Raw genomic sequence first — 21,835 nt, 5'->3', positions numbered from 1 at the left:
CCCGCTCATGTGGCAAACGCTTGGACAAGACGAATTGCCAAATGTAAGTTCCATCATCTCCGTGTACACGCGCATGAATGGCCGTAGTTACACGAACAGATGAGATTGTTGTACCTCGGGCCCAACCACAGCACCTACGTGCGCGAACGCCAATTCCGACCTTCGTTGAAGTAGCAGGCCGAACCGGAGTGAGTCATCAAATGTGTCACACTGCGCACAAAGTCTTTGTGTATTTTCGTCGGACCCTCAAATGCAGTCGAGTTCGTAGATATGGTTGTGTTGTTCCATGTCTCCAATCCACCCGACTATTCCTAGAGCGTGGGTGTGGTCACCTTACCATGAAAAGTCAGTCTTGAAAAACGAGTTTAGGGCTCCGTGTTCAGCAGAATGGATGTAAAGTGTTACCTGGCCTCCATTCCCTTTTATGCCTTGTCTACACATTTGTTTTCCATTCAATTATAATGTAGGGGCGTTAGTTTTTTATGATAAATATGAATATGGCGTGACTGCTATGCTTATCAGATAATTGTATTTTTAAGGCTATATTTAAAGGAGTATAAAAGGGGGTACTACAGCAGTGGCGCAATGGGAGCACACACGCACGCACAAGTGCTGCAGTGGCACTTGTCCTGTGGAAAGGGTGAATCGCATTCACGACTCGCAGACGCAGCTCTGAGACGGTGCATGCGTGCTTTGCCCACCCCCTTGGCTAAGGTCAGAGTGCATTGATGTTGATTTTTCAGCCATGCGTGACCACAGCAGTCATCTGTTGGCTTGAGGCTACTGTGACTGTGGGAGTGTAAGCTCGTCGATTTGGGTCATGGAAATATCCAGGACACAGCTCCAGCCTAGCCCACTCATTCATCCTCAGTTGTTAGCAATATATGAAAGTGAAGTGCTGTATTCTTGTCTTAATTAGAGAACCAATTTCTCTACTTTGTAATTCCCCTTAATCATTGCAGCAGAGGTAGCGTATGGCGAATAACCATGACAGTTCAATTCAACTGAGTGGCTTGACACAGCTTCAAGCGTGTCCAGAGACTTCGGTCCAATTTTGCGACAAAAAAAACCAAAGGACACCGACAGCCTTACTTTTTTTCACTGACGCTGGGCCATCAGTCATCGTCCATTTCTGTATGGGTGCATCGTCCAACAGCGTGACAATGACCCTTTAGACCATGCGCCTGTCAGGGCTTGAGATTGTAACGAGAATAATGCGTCGACATCGATCAATTGGACAGTTTGCAGGGTGAGACGGGATTTTTGATAGAAGTGATTATAAAATAATCCATGGGTGGATTGCACACGGAGCTCTTACTGTAGTCCCCAGTACTAAAGCTTAGAATTCTAGAAACCATAAAATTGCAGGGCATTACGCTTTGCTTGACTACGTTAAGCTGTAATGGAAATCAGAATTTCTGCCTTCAAGCCACCTCCCTACCACAATGGCGATGTCGTGATTTCGATGCTGGTCTCAGACCTACGCTTTATAAGTCCTCAAATACCGTTTCATGACACCAGGATGAGGAGAAAATCGACTCCAGGAGACGTCAGCCCGATAAAATGCATGCGCCTAACAATTGCTGCCGCCGTGACCAAGGCTGAGTCGCGAAGGTATTATCTTCGACGCCCTTTACTGCTCAACCTCTGGGAGATAGTCACACAAGCAGGTGAAATGTGAAAGTTTAGTCTCCTCGCAAGACTCACTCGCTTTGCTAAAACTTGCCACTTGTCTTACTTTGAATTAAGAAAACAATAACACAAGTAATACTTTGAGTAATCATTTTCATTTATTTGGGTTAGTTCAAGAAGAGCTTCTAAATAAACATTTTACTAAAAGTTTCTCGTTACGAAAATAACAGATCTCAAAAAGGCAAGGCAATCACGGTCGTGCAGGAGAAAGAGATGTTAAAAAAAAGCATTGCGGTCCAATCAACGCGTTAACAACCGAAAAACAAATGTGAAGTTTGAGCGTTTATGATATTTTTGGGTGTACATACGCCTAGAATAGCAGTAAATAATGAATTATACAATACTTCTAGGTTGATGGGGGTAAGGCGCACCCTTTAAGTCAGTGGAAGCCATTTCGGGTGCCCTGTTTCTCACAGTGGTATTGTCTCCACCCTTTTCGAGATCAGCAGACCAACCAATATTGGGGCGTAGATTGTTGGTCAGGGGGTCGCGGTCCCTCGACTCTAGGCGTTGTTGGTATCGGTTCCAGAGGGCGTTTACAACCCCAGCTGCAACAACATCACCGGCATTCATGCGAACCATACGAATGAGGAATATGCCATCGTGACGGAGGAAGCGGAGAGCGAAATCATCGACATCGCGCTCATCGAATTGAGGAACATCATCAGCGAATCTGATATACTTAATAATGTAGTCTACTTCACGTGATCTTGCGCAGATTCGAACGATCCAGAGGAGTAAATAGATAGCAGTGATAATAGCCGCTGCCAGGATCCACCACCAAAGAAAGATATAGAGCTTTTCATTGAGCATATTTACAGGCAGGGCACACTGTGCGGTCACACCGTTCACGCGAACACCAAGAATCTTCATCTCGGCATAGCAAAAGCCAACACGGGGGAATATCTGTGTCATTTGCCAGTCGTGACCATTGATAATGTTTTTGAGTACACTAATTCCAAAGAGTGGACTCGAGGTTGAGTTAAAACCCAGAAAGTGTTGCATCAAAAACATCTGGCCTACGGCGTTGGCGAGGTAAAGCACTTTGATGAGCAAGTATGTCAGTACAATGTAATTGCCACGACGCTTTGACAAAATGCGAAGACGTGCGCTTTGGACAGCAAGGTTGCGTCTGTGATGCTTTTCGCTTGAGTAGTCCAACATTTTCTCGCCTTCTGAGTCCGTGCCACTTCGACCACTACCCCTCGATGCTTCACGATCCAGCATAGCTCTTTTCTGACCCTGTAGCAGGATAAGGCTGATGAATGAGTAGAAGTAGTAAGCTTTCCTTTGCAGGTAAATGTGCCAATGTTGGAGATAATATCACATTTTCTAATCAATTATACGATTTATGAAATGAATGCGAGGTGGTTTTGAAATGATACCTATTCTTTCCTGTGAAACCGAAAAGAGTTTGATCCTCGTACCTATATCTAATGCAAAAGTAAAAATGTCCGTATCGACTTGGGCCATTTCTGGACGCGACCAAAGGTCGTAGTTGCTATCACACACAAAGCAATGATACGGAACTTTTAGTCCCTGTTGTTCTGTTGGCTTCGTTGACTAAGCGCACCACCTGTAATAACCTTTAAATTTCAAAGGAACATAGATAGGATGGCAGTGGAGCCCTAATACCCTTTTCACTGTGCAATTTCCGGCGCAAGAATGAGATAGGGTAGGCAAGTAAAAAGGAAGCCAACTTGGAAGAGGAGGTGTTCGATGCCCTCTGCAATGTTGTCCACGGTGCTCTGGCGACTCTTTTCGTCGCTATGCATGGCCGTCATAGCCTGATTGACAAGGTTCTCCAAATCAGTCCCGGTGCGATTGTAGCAGATCGCCTGCCAGATAAGACGCGGGGTGTAGAAGAGGCAGCACTGGAGACCCAACACAAACGGAACCCATTGGTAGTAAACTGTAGAATTAAGCGTTCGGTGAGACTTGTTGTCTTGGGATTATTTACAATCATACCAAGTTGTCCGTTTGAACGGTGTGGCTGGCGTGTAAAAAACGTAGTTCTTCCCCTCCTTTTCCATATGGATAATGCTTACAGAGCAACAAATGAAATGACATACTTTTCTTTGATTGAAAGCCATATTAAATGCGTGACCTTAAGGCAACCTCAATTATAATCACTCGGCCTCATAAATCGCGGTCAACCTATTTGATATAGTAACCTCTTTTTCTTACTACCGATGGTACAGATGGAGTCGAGACTCAATATTTTACTTTTGCGCCTATGGCAGCTGGAATATTTTGTAATTCACTTAAGAAAGTGAATCTACTTAAAGCATATACTCATGCCGGTCAATTACTCTCGGGGTTATTCAAGAGAACCCACTTCCGTACTCAAAGTTGACAAAGCATTTAACACGAAAATGATAAGACTTTATCCAGCATAATTTCAAGTACAACTATTTAATCTTAAGGAGTTCATTGGAGATATCAAGCTTCCACAACTTATGCGTGATATTTTGAACCCAATAGTAAAAATAGTGTCGACGGTGATGTTCGAATCCTTATGAGATTTCAAGGTACAAGTATTGAAGGACTTTCAAGTATTTTTGTTTTTAAGTGCTTTTATTTATTTTAACTTATGAAACAGACGAGTGTTTGCTTTGTGTGGGTAACTGCTGGGGACCTTTTCATTAAATTACTTTTAGTCACGTACTCAAGAAAGCGGAGCAAATGACCACATCATATTTGCATTGCTTAGCGTGGGATGAAAATTGAAGCCAAGATTTGCATAAGAAATGATTTACCAAAACAGGACTCGCAAGTATAGGACATGGTTAATACTGGTTCTTCAGAAGGTGCAGGAAATTCAATGCAATTTCATCAATAAAACTTTCTTTATCCTCTTAACTTTGTCAATGATGAGAACGCAACTGATTTTGTTGATAGTGTAAAGAGCTTTCAAAACAAATTCCCTTATCTTCGCCTGCATTAAATTAGTTCTTTATAAATGAGAAAAAATAATTGCAAATATTTCCACATTACCTACCCAAAATTTATCAGTTGGTATCACACCAAGCCTTGAAATAACCTTTACCTCCAAATGTTACCGGGCTTGCACATTGGAATAGATGATTTTGTCCTTTTACGGCTGTTGATGAAGAGCTTATCCATTGGTTTTTCTAGATTTTCCTATCTTATGTCAATCAAATGCCCGTCTTTTTACAATAGCCGAAGCCATGGGGCCCATATGCACTTAACATCCATACATCAAAATGTTATATCAAAAAAATAATCCCAGGTTAGTTAATTGAAAAACTGATAAAGTGAGCGACTTATTTCTTCTTTAGGTAACACGAAGCATTACTGGATAAGCACATAGTGAGACCTACGTATTTTTACATTCTCCAATTCCGCCCATTCGGCATCATTTTGGGGCATTTTGCTGGCATAGGAGATAGGGATTGTTCCCTGTACCCAGCAGTAGTTTTCAACATAGTTGAGCAGGTTGGTTCCGCCAACTTCGGTGGAGATATAGCAGGCTATGGGTTTCAGGAGGTAGCTTTTCGCAGTGATGATGACGGTGCACAGGGAGAGAACTATCACCGTGAAAATGAAGTTGAACTTGTCTGCGAAATCCTCGACTCCGGCATAGGTCGTCACCTTAAACTTGGTGAGATAGTCTAAGAATGTCGATTCTATCATGTCGCCGAGAGGACTTTCAGGTTCTACTGTTAGATTACTGTAAAAAAGGGAGAACTTTCAGGGGTAACTAAAGGATTTTAGGCAATTGTCGTGGTGAAACAAATGCAAAACGAGAGAAAAAGCGCCTTATTTGGCATTCGTTTTCAGTATTTGGGTGCGTTACCTCATTATCGATTTATTAATCACATTTGGTGCAAGCTGCATTAGAATCGACCACAGAATGCACTGCGAAAATCAATAATCAATAGGTGGTAAAGCCTACATGCCGAGCGTTACGCCCACTCGCGACGACCACTAGGCCGCCGACCTTCGGGTGAGCAGAGTTCAGCTGAACAAACATTGAAGGCGCGTATGCAACGAAAAAAAAGAAAAGTTGGCAAAAGGTCATAATGTGCGCGGCCATTAAATGCAGATGCTGGGACAACTCAAATCCCACGTACAATTGCAGACATAAACAGATACAAAACACTCATTTAACTGGTTATTTCATTGCTGTGATTGGGAATTTAAAGGGATTTTTGGGAATAATTTCCACTCCTTAATCACAATTAATTGTAAATAAGGTAGGAAGAAATAATACACACCACTTTTTACGTTATACCACACACAGGTGGCTACTAGACGACAATGAATTTATTTTCGAAATACGAACACTGCTGCAACCATAGGTCGCACAAAAATTTGTATAGCAACCATAGGTCGCACAAAAATTTGTATAAAATGTTGTCTTAAAAACAATTCATGATTATGCAAGCACTAAGCAGATAGAATGAGTAGTCAGCATTGGGATCATGCAGCAGCATGCAGATACACGTCACCTCGTAGACCACGAGCCAAGGTAGAATAACGAATTAAGAGATTACAGTAAAGTGGTATGAAAAAGATGGATAGAGATAGCCTAACGCTTTTCTTGACATGGAAAGAAACGGCACAAACCAACATGCTTACCCGCCAGCGTGTACAAATCAAGTGCCCTCTCATCTGAGTGGAGCTCAGGTATAAGCGCGTGTGCGCGCCCCTCTGATTGGCCAGTGGTCTAGTCAATCAGGAGAGGCTTCTGGCTGCACTATTCCACCGTAAATGGCTCTCGACGGTGCATGCATTTATATTGTAACAATCGGAGCCATGAAATAGTACTTTTTCAGTGTAGGGCTGTAAAATTTAGTTAAGAAACGACTTTGCGATTCTCTTCCTCCTTGGTAGTTGCACTTCTGAACAGACTTTAGGGGTGTATGTGGTTATTGCTAACGTGTATTTGCGTCTCCCCAAAGTTCTCCCTTTCATTCGACTAGTATAGTTTTTTTGCCACAAGGTGCGTTACAGAATTTGTATAGAGGGGTTGTTTTTGCCACTTTTCCAACTATGCGTAGTTTCTTAATGGTTCGGTATACTCAATACTGTAGAGTGGCGTAAACTGCGCAAAAGCCAATAGCTCAACAGTAATTATCATACCTGGCACTTTTCCAGCTAAAACACTTGTAAAATATTAGGCACTTGCTGAACTTTTAATGAATGTAGATGAGGTGAATCTCTGTGAATTCATTTTAGCAAAAATTTGTGCTCTGAATTCGTAATTTTAACAAAATGCCTGTACGGTTATTTTTTTATGGCAGATTTAACCGGAATTCCCTAATTTAGCACTTATAAGCTAGATTTCGTCATTTACGCTTTTCAAATTTTCTAACAGATGGCCAATCGGTGTCCGAACAGAGGCGCATTGTACACGGATTGGCCAAATGGAGAGGCTGACAGGATGACGCAACTGGTCACGCAGCGCAAAACAGTGTTCGAGGCGCGTGCAAGACAATTTCATTGGATGACCAAAGCCGACTAGTGAATTTTTCCAAAAATCCAAGGTTGTCCATCATCGTGGGACGAATTGTGCTACTGAGGCAGGATTCATTTTCGACACATTGGTAACAAAATACACACCGATTCTTAAGGCAAAAGATGCGAGGTGAATGGAGCATTCAAGAAAAAAAAGCGTATTTATTTCACATGGTGTCGTCACTGCATTAGCTTTCTCATACAATACGGTTTCATAGAAGTATCCATTTGTACCATATCTAGTATCTGTTCCCTTACTATTATTGTCGGTAACAACTGAAAAAGCCTATTAATGACTCTGAGTCAAGCGCCAACTATGATCGAAATTCTTACTTTGTTTTTGTAGGATTATTCAGCATTTCTTACTATTTGGTAGTTCCTCAATCCCAACACTATATGGAAATCAAAAGTTTCGAGGTTATGTGGAAGTTGAGCTGACTGATTTCAAAAAATCAAATAAGCATCAAGGTAAAACGTGCTGCTTAGGTTTACACGAAGTATTTATAGGTAGGGGAACCCAATCCTCTTTTAACGTCAAATATTTCCAAACGTTGCATAATTGAGGACTTCTCCTTTGAATGTATACAAATTTATCCATCGAGAGTTTTTAAGACCCGAATTCCTCATTTTGGAGATCAAATGGTGAATAGAACCCAGATTTTTGGCCGTTCAAGAGCAGTAACACGGGCTGCATGGCCAGTGCGTGTGGAGGTCGTTTATAGCGTGATTAGACTAAATTAAGTGTTGGGCACGACAGATCCACTGTGTCAGAAGTTTCTCTGAGCCTCACTCCCAAAAGACTAACTGCCGGTTTCCTAATGTTTACATGGCTCAGAGGCTATTTCATTTTTAGGAGAAAACAAAAACAAAATTGAAGAATATAAAGCTCGTCTTTTATTAAAATGGCATACTTATAAAGAGTTTTCTTCTGGTGCAAGAAAATGCACCTCGGCTCATTTCCTAGCACAAAATGATGGTTGGTAAAAAAAGTGAAGTAAGTTGCCATGAGAAATACCTAATGTTAAATTTTTATATTTGCATTTTTCCTTGGTGGAACGCATTCCCAAAAAGCATAGTCGATTCGCGGATAGGAGTCTACTTCACTCCTGTTCCCCATAAAATTTGAATTGGCCGTAATTTCTATTTACTTAACTAATGCAGATTGGCTTACTTGTATGGTTAAGGTGTACTATAACTGCAAAACCGACTCCAATTTTATCGAAGAAATCATTTTATCACCTAATGACAAATAAAGCATTTAAACTAGTTGCAGTCCAATTTTTGAATTGAGTACTAGCTTAGTGTATTTAGTGGCATCAGTGCCTATGAGTACAAGAATTTTAACTGATTGTTTTTGTTTTCATATCGGGACGGTATACCATAATAGTTACTTCTAAATGCATAAAAAGTTGGAATGGTAAATATGACCGTGTCTTGGTAACCACAAGTTTTGGGTAAATTTGTACTTACTTGTCGGGTGTTTCTTCCACCTCATTCATCGTATTCATAAGTTTCAGCCATAAGTTTGTGATGTGTGAAATTCATTGCGCCGTCATCCGACCGCCCTTATCTTGAGTTCTTGAAAAAGTGAGGCTCTCTAGACCATAACTTGAAAAATCTGCGCACTTTCGTGAATTCAAACGCATTTTTTTAAATTTCTGCATGTTATAGACGCGAAACCCGTTCGCTGGCGGCCTGGTGGGTGTCAAAACTCTACAATTGCTCACTTCTGGCGTTCGGAAAGCCAAAGCTCGTGTACGGCTACGCAATTACTTGAACACATTTTCAGCGCAATTTGGAGGTGATTACCTACCATGGGAGGAATGAAACTAATTAAAATGTTTGGTGTGGATCTTCTTATATTGAGTGCTTTTATGGATCTCAGCAATCTTGTCGTGTCTCAACTCGCATCTGTTGAAGTGCACGAGCTGTGATCTGTGACCAGAGGATCAACCATGCGGATAAATAGAACTACCTTGTTTTATGTTAAAACGTCCACCTTTGGGCTGCTTATTATCACATCCTACTGATTTACAAAACCCAATCTAGCCTTCTGATTTTTTATTTTATTTCATTTCTAGTTTACAATTCCACACGTATTTAAAGTCTTACAATATCATTGGCAGTCGGTCAGACTCCCAGGTTAAATTTATCCATCATGTTATAAACTGGATCACATTTTGTCTTTTGAATCCTAAGAACTAAATTTAAAATGCAAATTTCGACTGCCAGGGTCCTGTATGCTAATGCGCTCCCTCCATGTGTGGATGGCACGCACTAGTTGAATGACGGGTGGATTAGCATATGAGCTTCGGCAATATCAAATCCTTCGAGTGGCACACACACACTTGCATGTGTTCGACGGCCCCACACAAGGGATCAGCATCATTGACCCTTTACACAATATTTTGGGGGTGGTCTTTGCGTCCAACTACTTTCTGCCAGCCACTTCCTTGTCGGGACTTATTTTAGCTCTAACACCCCCTCAGCTCCGCCCCCCCCCCCCAATCCATTTTCGCAAGTGAGGAAAACCTAAGCCTCCTTTTGTTTTTCAGAGCCTCAAATTTTTTTATTTTAATTCTATTCCGCCTGTTTGATGTTAGAGTACCGCGATATAGTCCAAAGTTGGTTGTTCACTATGTTTAAGTGGAAGCCACAAAAAAATTGTGCCTAATGCTCACGACCATATTAACGAAGTTCAGGCGGCCTGAACTTCGGATGGTTGCATTCATTATTTTATGTGATGAAAAGGAGATTACCATCCACGTCACTTTCCTCAACACAATAAAACACGCCTATTTTTACCTAAAAATTAACGTTTCCATTGGTTTGTTCACTAAACGTGGTACGTGGGAGAGTAGTTTTTTTGGCTGAAAAGTTTTCTGCTCACTATAAGAATGACCCGATAGGTTGACCTACTGTATCAATCTCAGATTGTGCTGTGCTAATAGAAGCTCACCGGAACCTGCTTAATGTCTTCGTGTTACTGAAGCAGTAATGCTTCTGCACACTTAAATGTGGTGCCAAGATCAGAAGGGTTCAGGGGATTAGCGTTAATGAATGGGGACTGTCAATAAAGTAGCAGTTATATGATTGACACTTTCAGCATATTTAGTCATGCGTTGGAGCACACAGCAATTTGGCAAAGTGCCACCACCTAAAGTGGCCCAGTGGCAGAAGTTTACTCACAAAGAAAAGTTTATCGGGTAGAGGAGAAAGATACTGCCCAAAATCAACACTCTACGCTAATGATAAGGCCACTTGAGACTGCCGCTTATCACAAAACCTTCTCCTTGAAACACAGTGGTCTTATAATTTACTAAGAGCCAAAATAAAGTCTGCTTCCAGTACGTGAACATGTTTTCGGTGTCAGTCGTTGGATGCTGAGAAGCGTCCATTGTCACTTTTAAGTTTTTAAAGTAGATGGAAAATGTAGTAAAAGACAGGTGAATACAGAAAGTACCCTCGTTTCCATGTCTCTGAATGGAGGGCATTGAAGGAGGAAGTCATCACTTAATGCAAAGTTTATTCTCCTCTCTTCTCGCGCTATGAGGTGGCAGGGGGAGGAAGATGAGTGTGTGAGTGGTTAGATGGCGTGGCGACTAGTCACTCTTAACCGACGTCCAAAGCGTGAGTTGGAGGCCTAGAGCTAGGGCGTATGGCGGAAGAAATGACGCCGTGTTTCATCATTCTGAACTGCAGCGTCATTTAGTTGATATTAATGACAGAGCCAAAGTTTTCACCTCCCCCTTCTACATGCTCCATGAGACCTGTCACATAGTCCGAATGAAATTGCTGTTGACCGTTTGTATGTTACCGAGGTGAATGAATCAAGGTCACTCTTGTATTTAGTCACAAAATCGAGCTAGTTGTACTTTTTTCTGATTTTAATGTCAATAATGTTGGATAATGCCATCCACCAAAATCCCCCCCCCCTCCCGGATTAAGCAAATTACGCAGCCTGGGATGCAATCGGCTGCGTCGCTTACCGAATCTCGAAACACAAGTAACAAAGGGCACATTTGAGTGAACTTCCGTATTTACTGCTCAATGTTAAGCCGCCTATGTAAACTTCTAATGCTATTAAATACGAGGTAAGCACATTAAGGACCATCAGAATATTCCTCAACGGCGTAGTTAAGACAACGGTTCTCATGGGGAATTTCAAACTTCACTCTTACGCTAGTCACAGTAACCCTATATAGGTGATTCACACTTCTTTTTCCTGGATCTTAGGTTAGAATGCAGAAGCAAAATGAGTACGTTTTCCTATTCTATTACGCAGCTTTAATTTTTCATCTGCAAGGCTTAGTTCTCACGGCCTAGGGTATTGTTGAGGACTCGAAGTCATTCTCAAGGTGACCCCAAGTCACATCACACGGAGCTTGTGAAGTTAATGACTTGTTCATAAGAAATAAATTTCATTTTACTGTCCTCCAAACACTAGTGTTACTTCTTCTGTTCTATTAAAACCTTGTAATTATTGCCAAATTATCGTGGAGAATTCAAGTGCCGCATCTTAACTCTGCGGGACCTAATGTAAATGCATCGCTCATTCACCGAAGGACTTCTTGAACAAGTTTAAGGTTTTTCAGAGCATTAAAGTGTACAAATTATGTGGGAAAATAAATAAATGGTCAGTATGTTGCAGTGCTGTAATTGGGATTGATTGCACTGAAAAACCTTCAAAGTGAAATGACAGCGCAAAGAGACCTGTGCCCTGAAGTTGCGATAATGTTTTATGGACCTAATGTGGTTAGCGCTTTTCACATAATCTCACAATAGTCCATGAAGCATAACCAAGACTGATTGAGGAATTTATTGGTGATGGGTGAAGACGAACATCAGATAAGTTAAAGGTTTGCCTAAACATAGGCTTGTGTGGACATCGTGTCCATATCCGCACTGTCCTTCTCATGAGGAGTGACCTTAGAGAAGTTTTTAAATTGAGAATAAAGGTCCCGGGGAACAATGTTGGATGCAGGAGCTGTAGGGACGTTCGAGAGAGGGAAACCCCTTCTGAGGGGATCCATGTTAGCCAGTCTGTAGCGTTCCCAGAAGGCTTTCACCACCGCCGCCGCGACCTGCTCCCCAGCGTTTAGACGCACCATCCGCACAAGGAAGATACCCTCGTGCCGGAGATAGTGACGGGCAAAGTTCTCTACCTCTTTGTCCTTGTATTGCGTGAACGTGTCTGCGCTGAGTTGCACATACTTAAAAATGTAGTTGGCCTCCCGATTGTGTGTGCTGAAGCGGAATATCCAGAGGCAAAGGTAGAAGGTGGTGATGCTGACGGCGGCCATGATCCACCACCACAGGAAGAGGTAGATCTTCTCATTGAGCATGTTCAATGGCAGAGCGCACTGCGCGGTCACGGCGTTAGTCTTTACACCGAGGAATTTTAACTCCACATAGCAGAAACCGACGCGTGGAAAGATTTGTGTTACCTGCCAATCGTGACCATTCACAATATCCCTAAGAACACTGAAACCGTAGGCCAAATCGCTGATGGAGCTGAAGCCAAGAAATCGCTGCATCATCAACAATTGACCGATCGCATTGATGAGGTAGAGGACTTTTACCACCAGATATGAGGCAATTATATTTACACCACGAGGGCACTTGGATCGTCCAAAATCAGTCGAAATCTTTCGATCAAAGCGCTAAAATGGAATGCGGATTTCTTCATTTATCTCTAGGTGGTCATTAGCTAAAATTCAGTCCTTTAGTATAGGGCTTCCAACATCTGCTTCTATTTACAATAGGCTACTTTGTGCAGTCAAAAGGGCTTACCTTTGCAAAGTAGTATTCAGCAATGTCGGCGATCTCATTGATGGCTGCCTGACGTTGGCTTGGGGGAGCGTGAAGGGCCTCCACCGAGCGTATGACTACTCGGCTGAGTGCGTTCCCATTCGTTCCAGAGTGAAGGTAAAGCACTTTCCAGATCAACCGAGGCAGGTAAAATAGGATACACTGCAGCCCCAGGACAAATGGGACCCACTGGTAGTACACTAAATTTGTATAAAAATTCTACTTGCGGTTATTCAGTAGACTCACACAAGTTATTGACCTACAGAGTGCTGCTGAAAGTCTTCCACAGAGGGTCATTTTTCAAGCAACTTTTCTTCAAATTGAGGATGACACTAAACATCCACACTTGACTGTTTTTAATAAAGCTTAGAGTTGATTATTACTAACTCATTTTGTCATCGCATTCTAGAATGTAGAAGAGTTATTTATCCATTGTTTTTTTATTCAAACCCACAAAAGTAAAGTCCTCATAAATTGACACTGCCTTATCACGTAAAAGGATAATAGAAATTGGGCAAATCAAATGGCGTGATTTCGTTAGTTTTTTAAACGTCGCACTTTTGTGTTGTGATGATTGGTGATTTTGAAAGCATATTCAATGTTGGAAGTTACAGCATTGCGTTTTAGAATACATATACAGAAATCCACGTACACGAAAGATGGTGATGCGAACTGCTCCTGCAATGCCCCAGAAGCTACTTATTTGTTTACATCCCCTTTAAGCCTGATAGTGACACAATATAGTGCTCACTAGCCTTGAATAAATTTTCACCATGCAGCACACTTCACTTCATTGCCCTTCTCCGTGACACTCAGCTCAATATGGCATTTGATAATTCAGTGGTATCGCAACTCACGAATCTTCCTCTCCTCGAGCTGCAGCCATTCGGTCTCATTGGTAGGCATCCGGCCAGTGTAGGTGATGGGCACGGTACCCTGGACCCAGCAGTAGTTCTCCACGTAGCTCAGCAGGTTGGTCCCGCCCACCTCAGTAGCGATGAAGCAGGAGATGGGGTTGAAGAAGTACTGCTTCGTGGAGACCACGAAGACACACACCAGCAACACCACTCCACAGCCAAAGTAGTTAAAGCGATCACCAAAGTCCTCGAGGTCACCCAGATGCGTTTTCACCTTCTCGCATATCTGCAAAGCGTTGTCCACCAGCTTTGTCATTCCACTCTAATCTGTCTGTTAACTTCTAAGTCTAATCGTCTTAAGCTCTACTTCGTTATGAGCCTGTGCATGTGTGCGACCAATTAAGCAAGTACTAAAGTAGACCTTTGTACTCACTCACTCTACCTCACCATACTTTTTAAGGAAAAAAGCGATTCAGGTGAGTAGGGAACTCACGACTGGGGGCCACTATGGCACTAAGAATATGCCAACGATTTGTGCTGTTCCTTCATGGATCATCCACTACTATTTGAATATTTCACTAGCTAGGTTTATCAATTACAAGCTCCCAGCTTCCAAATTTTTTGACCAAATTCCTATCAATGTTGTAGAATCACGTCATATGTACAGACTTGGTATGAAGTACCGCGAAATAGGACAGCTTTGCTAAATTTCGTTGCGGTGAAAGCGACGTTTCAGGCCCTCCAAACTAACACAGTAGTTCAAAGGATTTTCCGTCATTTGAAGTCCAAGATACTAATTGCCAATTTGCCGATAGTTTCCAATTATAGCTGATCTCTATGCTCAAAAATAGTGAAAGTAGTCCTTCTTCAAGTGGTTTGTAACTACACTAGCACGATTCCTCTTAAGATGGTAACAGTGTTTGCGGTTAATGTTGGATTTTGGACTTGCTTCAACGGGAACTTTGGTGAAATTTGAATGAGTTTTAAGTGCACGACTGTAAAAATTTCACAACTTCCAGATGCTGCGACAGGCAGATACGCCTTTGCATAAGTGTTTTTTGAGATATTTCGTTAACATTCTGAGATAAAAATAGCACTGAATGAAATTTCAGGAGTTTTTTAGCTAAATTTAAGTCACATGTACTAACTTTAGTTAGTTCTGTAGTAAATCTCCCTTAAAAACAAACTTCACATACGTGGGATCACAAAACTTGCTTTTCCTTCGGTGATGTGAAAATAAGCGAATTCTTTGTATGCTAAGTTGCATCTGTGAAACCACTCTGGTCTGATACGATGAGATCTCCGATTTCCTCACCCTTATTCACATTGCTCAGTCCAAAAGGGCAAACCTCAATTGGACCGCGGTGTGACCGTGAAAGCACACTAACACAGACCATCGCATTATTTCAAAATGAGCTGCTTACGCGCAACAAAATCGCAATGAGAGGAACGAGCAGACAAAGTCTGTCTCATTCAACGACAAGACTACATCTAGTAATGACTGTTCATTTTCCAATTTGATCCTACCAAACTGATATGATTAAGAAAGGTGTTGATGCGATCCATATTAGATTGCTAAACTTTTGCTTTTGAACCTACAACGATACCACTATGGCAGGATATCATTGTTTACAATGAAAAAATTGCGGTTTAGGGTAATGGTGCCAATTCATATTTGTTATTTTAAAGGTAATCGAATGGATTTTCCCGTAAGTGGGAAACAAATGGACTGTTTCAGGTATGAGTCAGATGTGCTTTGATGTGAATAGAGCACTGCATTACACACGGACTACGTACTTGCAAAACATAAAGTGGAATGAGGCCCGAGGATGACCTTTGCAGCTCGGAGCTGCCGTGTTGACTACATCATAGGCGGTTCCACTCACAACGGGGAAGCAGACTGAGTGCAATTAAAAAACCGTCGCCTTGTTCCCACTACTATCATTCATTATGAAATGTATGTACATTCCTTTTATGTCCAAAATAAACGGGACACGACTGCCTGCATCGGTGTTTCCTGAGATGTTTCATTTTTTAATGGTCTTTCCACAATACACAGTGCTATGTTTGTATAGATAACACCGTTTTCTACGACTGGACCGTTTAGAATCTAACATTTTTTGCATTCCAAAGTCACCAATTGATGAATCCATAGGATTTGAGTGCATAAAATACGACCCCCTCTCAGAATAAATCGGATGTTTAGTTCTCATACATAATACAAAGTACAACTGTGTTTGCTTATTACAAAATAGTACACGTTTTAGCTGAAGAAAGGCAATTGCACCAATTTTTTCTTCGTAGAATAAAACGGTTTTTGTGGTTCTAGGGAAGCGACGCATCCCCAAACTAATGCACAGTCTCCCGAATACCAGCAGTTTTATGTAATTTCCAGCGTCCCTTGTCCAGTTCAGTTAAACAACTCTGGTTTTCCATTTCTGTTAAATTATTTTGCAGTACGCGTGCTTTTTATGCATCTAAAGAAATTGAATTAATCCATCAATCACCTGTATCCAAGAGTTTTATGACTTTTTGCAATAAATCGTTGAGGGCCTTGATTAAAACAACTAGTTGGAGGTGACAGTTTTAAAAATACATTGACCATCAATATGCTACTGCAGAACTTGACACACGGCCATTGCTTCCAGCAGTAGGAACGGGAAGCACTTTCCGAATGAATGAGGCGTAAGATCCATACGTGTTTCACTTCTATCACTTTGCATTCGCATAATTGTACTCGGCCTACAGCAGGCTCCGCCAATGAAATGGAATTTGCGGGCTTAAACACGCGAGCGACCGCATAGAATGGCATAGAACAGAAGAGGGTACGGTATGGACACGCCTTCTCAAGCTAATGGCCTCGTGAACGGAGCCCTCAATGAATCAAGTTTTAATCTTTACAGTCGTCGCTTCTTTTTCGGAGGTGCTACTGCCATTCCACTTTCTAAAACTTCTTCACCCCTGAACTTTTGTTACTTCCAGACAAACTCATGCGATATCGATGTGACAAACGGAAGTTAGGATTTTGAGAGTCTCGCGTTTTTGAAGAAATCCGTAGTGGAAAAAAAACGGGGGTTTAGCTATAGCAATGATTCCCTCCATTCGCCTAGTCGTATTTTTGCCTCCTCTACCTGACAATGAACTGGTGAACCAGGCGGAACGCCAAACTCATTCGTCAGCAGCCTCACAGTAAAATGTAGAGTGCCAAATCGGAACGTCTCGCGAATTCACAGCAAAAAAGTAGTAGAAATATCCTAAAGAACGGTTATTCATCATTGCTAAGGTTATGCTACCATCCTCCGTCCAGCCTTCAAAAACCGACTGCATATGAATTCGTGCCGCAATGAAAGAACAATGCCGGCTTTTGACAAACACGTCGAACAAAAGACTTCAAGCAAACTGTACAATTCAGTGTGGCAGTATAATCAGACTCGAGGCTAGATTCCGTTAGTTAGTCCGAGGCAGGATTTTATTTCTAATGGAATCTTTCAATTTGAAAAACCTCTCGGTAGTCATAAGGCCACTACAGAAATGGCTCTGTTTGAGCCGTCATGTTGAAGTGGAGCCATCGTATTCGCATCACGTTTGGTATTTATAGACATTAGAATTTCAGCAGTAACAAAGACTATTCCCATTCAGCTCTGATGCTGACCTTCTGGGCTACTTTCCATTTCGCATTGGGCAAATTTGACCGCCCTAGAGACCAGGCTACTTAAATTGCCAAGATGGAATCACGATCCATACGGACGGATGCCATTTGGAGTTTAAATGCTGACTGAGGCGATTAAAAGCCTTTATTTTTTAAAGGTGTGCTGTGTAACTTGACGGTGAAGTGGTAATTAGGTGAATTTCAGTGTCATAGACCAAGATAACGCCTCCATGTAATGTATCACACTTGCATTGTCGAACATTGATACATGGATTTCTCTCGGTTCTTATTGGTTAGCTTAAAGGAAATAATATGAAAAATACTAGAATTGAAAGCTGTCACTGATATCTTACCATCTAGGGTAGTTACCACGTGCGTACTTTGCTTATCAGATGAAATCCTAGTTGAACAGGCGCCCCTGGATTTGTCACGGCTAGACCCTAACTAGAGGCATTTCAACGTGTACACGACCGTAACAAGTGGCATTGTTAAAATTCTATGATGTACTTTCATTGGCAGAAAGACCAAATCATCAAACATAGCGGGAAAATAGAGTTCGCCGAACTCAATAGGACTTTGCCATCATGAAAATTAAAGGGGCCAAAGAGTTGAGAGTGAGGAAATGCTTCATGCTGCTCGCAGCGATTCGACCGTTGATGGAATTGACAATTGTAGACTGTCCACGGCCTCGGTTCTACAAGCTTGGTTGAAAAACTGAGCAACGCATAAACTATTTGATTTCGCTGTGTGAACATTGGAAATACTGGCTGCAATGTGTTGGGAGAGAGGCAATTTCCCATTATCGTATTGGCAGTTACACCAAAATGGTAGTTGGTGATGCTTATTTATTATTGATGGGGTTCTAAACCGACGAAAAGGAAGCAACAGGGTAAAAAAGTAAGGCACGTTGGAGAAATGGCTAGAACCATTTATAATCCGCTCACTGACCGACCGGTTCTGCTGCATCACTCCACGACATGGTCAAAACTTGATTGCTCACCATTTTAGAACGTCTTAATCACACTGGCAACTTTTAGATCAACCGAGCATTTCGCTTGCTCCGCTGACATACAACACCCGCTGCCACCAGGCTCCAGCCATTTGCACGATTGGCGAACTGCGCTTGGACGAAAGTCCACTCCGGTAAACTACAATGCTACACACACGTAGCATTGCGTGAACTCAGAATATCCGCACAAACGATAGCGAAGTCGTTTAGTAGCGGCGGTGACCAAACGCGCAGGCAACACCCCAGTTTCAATCACCACACCAAATAACGCACGGGCACTGGCGGAGGGCCCTGACACTGAGCTAGACATCTGACAAGAACCCAAGCGCGAACCCGCTTTAAGATGAAGCGTCCCAAGAGCCGAAAAAGGGAGCCCCGCCCCCCAAAGCGCCTGCAAAAGCACAGCTACCCCGCTATGCACATACCCCGAACAAGGCATTCCCGTACACGACCACGCGCCAGATACAAGGGACCAAAATACTAGTCAGCGTAAATATCACAAGTCCCCCCCACCCAATACATGTAAGTCATTACAATTAAGTGAATTAATTGACATATAAAAGACAGGAAAAAAACAATGCAATGTTAGACGGCCCTAACGAATGGCCACATGTCTCTACCACTGATGTACACAAGCAAGCCAGCAACTGTACAAACACCATCCATTTATAACTCCTCCTTCGGCGTGCTTTCAGTCGGAGGAGGAGGAGCCGCGCCTTCGTAGAGCTTGCTCACGATGGGCTGAACAACACTCTCGAGATTCGCCTTCTGCTTCTTGTAATCACTGGTCTCGGCCTGTGGATTATTCTCCATCCACTTAATAGCCTCATCAGCTGCATCCTCTATAGTCTTAATCTCATCGTCACTCAACTTCCCACCCATCTTCTCCTTATCTTTGACCTGGTTTTTAATGGAGTATGCAAGGCTCTCAAGGTCATTGCGGACCTCCACACGCTCCTTGACTTGTTTATCCTGATCAGAGAACTTCTCGGCATCCTGAATCATGCGCTCAATTTCCTCAGGAGTGAGGCGGTTTGTCTCTTTGTTTATGACAATATTGCTTTTCTTTCCAGTACCTTTGTCCTCGGCGGATACTCGGAGAATACCATTCACATCAATTTCGAAGGTAACTTCGATTTGAGGTAAACCACGAGGAGCCGGCGGAATGCCTGTCAGGTCGAACTTGCCCAGGAAGTGATTGTCCTTAGTCATCGGACGCTCACCCTCAAACACCTGAATAGTGACAGTTGGCTGATTATCAGCAGCAGTCGAAAAGATTTGCGACTTTTTGGTGGGAATGACAGTATTTCTAGGGATGAGTTTAGTCATAACACCTCCGACAGTCTCAATACCCATGGTTAAGGGGCAAACGTCGAGGAGCACGATATCACCAGTGTCTTCAACACCACTAATAACACCAGCTTGCACTGCGGCACCGTAAGCGACAGCTTCATCAGGATTGATGCCTCTGCTTGGTTCCTTTCCGTTAAAGAACTCCTTAACTAGCTGTTGAATTTTGGGTATCCTTGTGGACCCACCAACGAGGACAATATCATCAATATCCTCCTTTTTAAGACCAGAATCTTCCATCACCTTCATAACGGGTTTGAGAGTGCTACGGAAGAGGTCATTATTTAACTCTTCAAAACGAGCTCTTGTCAAAGGTTCAGAGAAGTCTTTGCCTTCAAAGAGGTTGTCGATCTCGATCATTGTGCTGTGCTCTGTGCTAAGCGTGCGTTTTGCCTTCTCAACTTCACGTCTCAGTTTTTGAACTGCGCGATCATCCTTTGTAATGTCCTTGCCTTCCTTCTTCTTGTATAACTTGACGAAGTAATCGATGAGGCGCTGATCGAAGTCTTCACCACCAAGATGAGTGTCACCACTGGTCGCGACAACTTCAAACACACCATTGTCGATTGTCAGGAGGGAGACATCGAAGGTGCCACCACCAAGATCAAATACGAGGATGTTCTTCTCAGTATCTTTTTTATCCAAACCATAGGCAATCGCAGCGGCAGTTGGTTCATTGATAATTCGCAACACAGTCAGACCAGCAATGGCACCAGCATCTTTGGTCGCTTGACGTTGAGCGTCATTGAAGTAGGCGGGCACAGTGACGACAGCGTGGGTAACTTCAGTGCCAAGATAGGCCTCGGCAATTTCCTTCATTTTACTAAGAACCATAGCCGAAACCTCCTCGGGGGCGAAGCCCTTCTCCTCACTCCCTACTTGAACTTTCATATACGGTTTATTGTTCTTATTTATCACCTTGAACGGATAACGTTTAATATCACCCTGCACATCTTTATCGTCATAATCACGACCGATGAGTCGTTTGGCGTCGAACAAAGTATTCTTAGGATTTGAGGTCAATTGATTTTTGGCTGCATCACCAATCAGTCGTTCACCATCACCAGAGAATGCAACATAAGATGGGGTTATACGATTGCCTTGGTCATTTGCGATGATTTCAACACGTCCGTTCTTGAAAACACCAACACTGAAAAATAAAGCACGAACAAATAGTTGGCACTACACCCTAATATCAGTAAAGCCCTAGAAAACTGGTGCAAACTGACTACAACCAGAATACTGCACAAATATCATACTATAATAATGGAACTCCGAATTTAATTGAAATAAACCCGATAAATGAACCAAAACTACATACCACGAGTAAACAAAAGCCCAATATTCGACGTAAAAAAACTCACCATGAATAAGTTGTACCCAGATCAATACCTATGACAGTCCCGTACTCTTCTTTGCCGGATTTGCAACGGGACAACGTGAGAATACAGAGTAAAAAAATACCAACGTAAGTGGACGGACCCATCACGTTACTATACAACGAAACGGCCAAGATGGCAGACCTTATATTTCGTAACTGACAATGTGTTACACGATGATTGGTCAACGTAATGCATCGTCATGAAACGTCATGCCTCCAACAATTCAAATAAAAATGCTATAGTAAGAAAAACTGTAAGTGAAGAGAGGCAAATCGAAGATCAATTATTGTTTTTGCACGCATCAGAGAATTGAAGCAACAAAAATGTAAACTATTGCATATTGATACCTACGACAAATTAGGAATGAAATTTGTGAATACCTTAATTATAGAGCTTATCAAGCACTCTTTCGAATTGATGCACCTAAACTGTAAAGACTAAATGCAACTTAAAACGCGCAAATCCTGAAGCAGCTGTTCAGCATAGCCACTGATGTAAAGGGGGTCACACCTGTTGTAGCACCAGAGACTTTACGGAAGACGAAAGAAGATTTGGAACCAAGGCAAAACAAGTAGCAGCGATAGAGCGTAGAGTTTGGTAC

The 21,835-nt window shown here is 42.3% G+C and overlaps 3 protein-coding genes across 3 annotated transcripts; all 3 read right to left on the bottom strand. All coding sequences in view use genetic code 11, as the record gives it.

Annotated features, from left to right (window-relative positions):
* Positions 1-1,509: 1,509 nt before the first annotated feature.
* EGR_06660 (Innexin unc-9) lies at positions 1,510-5,349 on the bottom strand (the record flags this gene model as incomplete). Its single annotated transcript, XM_024495909.1, has 4 exons — positions 1,510-1,601; positions 2,064-2,934; positions 3,393-3,604; positions 5,037-5,349. The coding sequence occupies 4 exons, from the start codon at positions 5,347-5,349 to the stop codon at positions 1,510-1,512; spliced, it is 1,488 nt and encodes a 495-aa protein (XP_024349675.1).
* Positions 5,350-12,041: 6,692 nt separating this feature from the next.
* Positions 12,042-14,160, bottom strand: EGR_06659 (Innexin unc-9; the record flags this gene model as incomplete). Its single annotated transcript, XM_024495908.1, has 3 exons — positions 12,042-12,839; positions 12,970-13,187; positions 13,845-14,160. The coding sequence occupies 3 exons, from the start codon at positions 14,158-14,160 to the stop codon at positions 12,042-12,044; spliced, it is 1,332 nt and encodes a 443-aa protein (XP_024349674.1).
* Positions 14,161-19,168: 5,008 nt separating this feature from the next.
* Positions 19,169-21,338, bottom strand: EGR_06658 (glucose-regulated protein; the record flags this gene model as incomplete). Its single annotated transcript, XM_024495907.1, has 2 exons — positions 19,169-21,002; positions 21,217-21,338. The coding sequence occupies 2 exons, from the start codon at positions 21,336-21,338 to the stop codon at positions 19,169-19,171; spliced, it is 1,956 nt and encodes a 651-aa protein (XP_024349673.1).
* Between the last annotated feature and the right edge of the window lie 497 nt (positions 21,339-21,835).

The sequence above is a fragment of the Echinococcus granulosus genome (assembly GCF_000524195.1).
Source record: "Echinococcus granulosus chromosome Unknown EG_S00061, whole genome shotgun sequence".
In the NCBI taxonomy this organism is placed as follows: domain Eukaryota; kingdom Metazoa; phylum Platyhelminthes; class Cestoda; order Cyclophyllidea; family Taeniidae; genus Echinococcus; species Echinococcus granulosus.
This window is presented reverse-complemented; position numbering and strand designations above follow the sequence as displayed.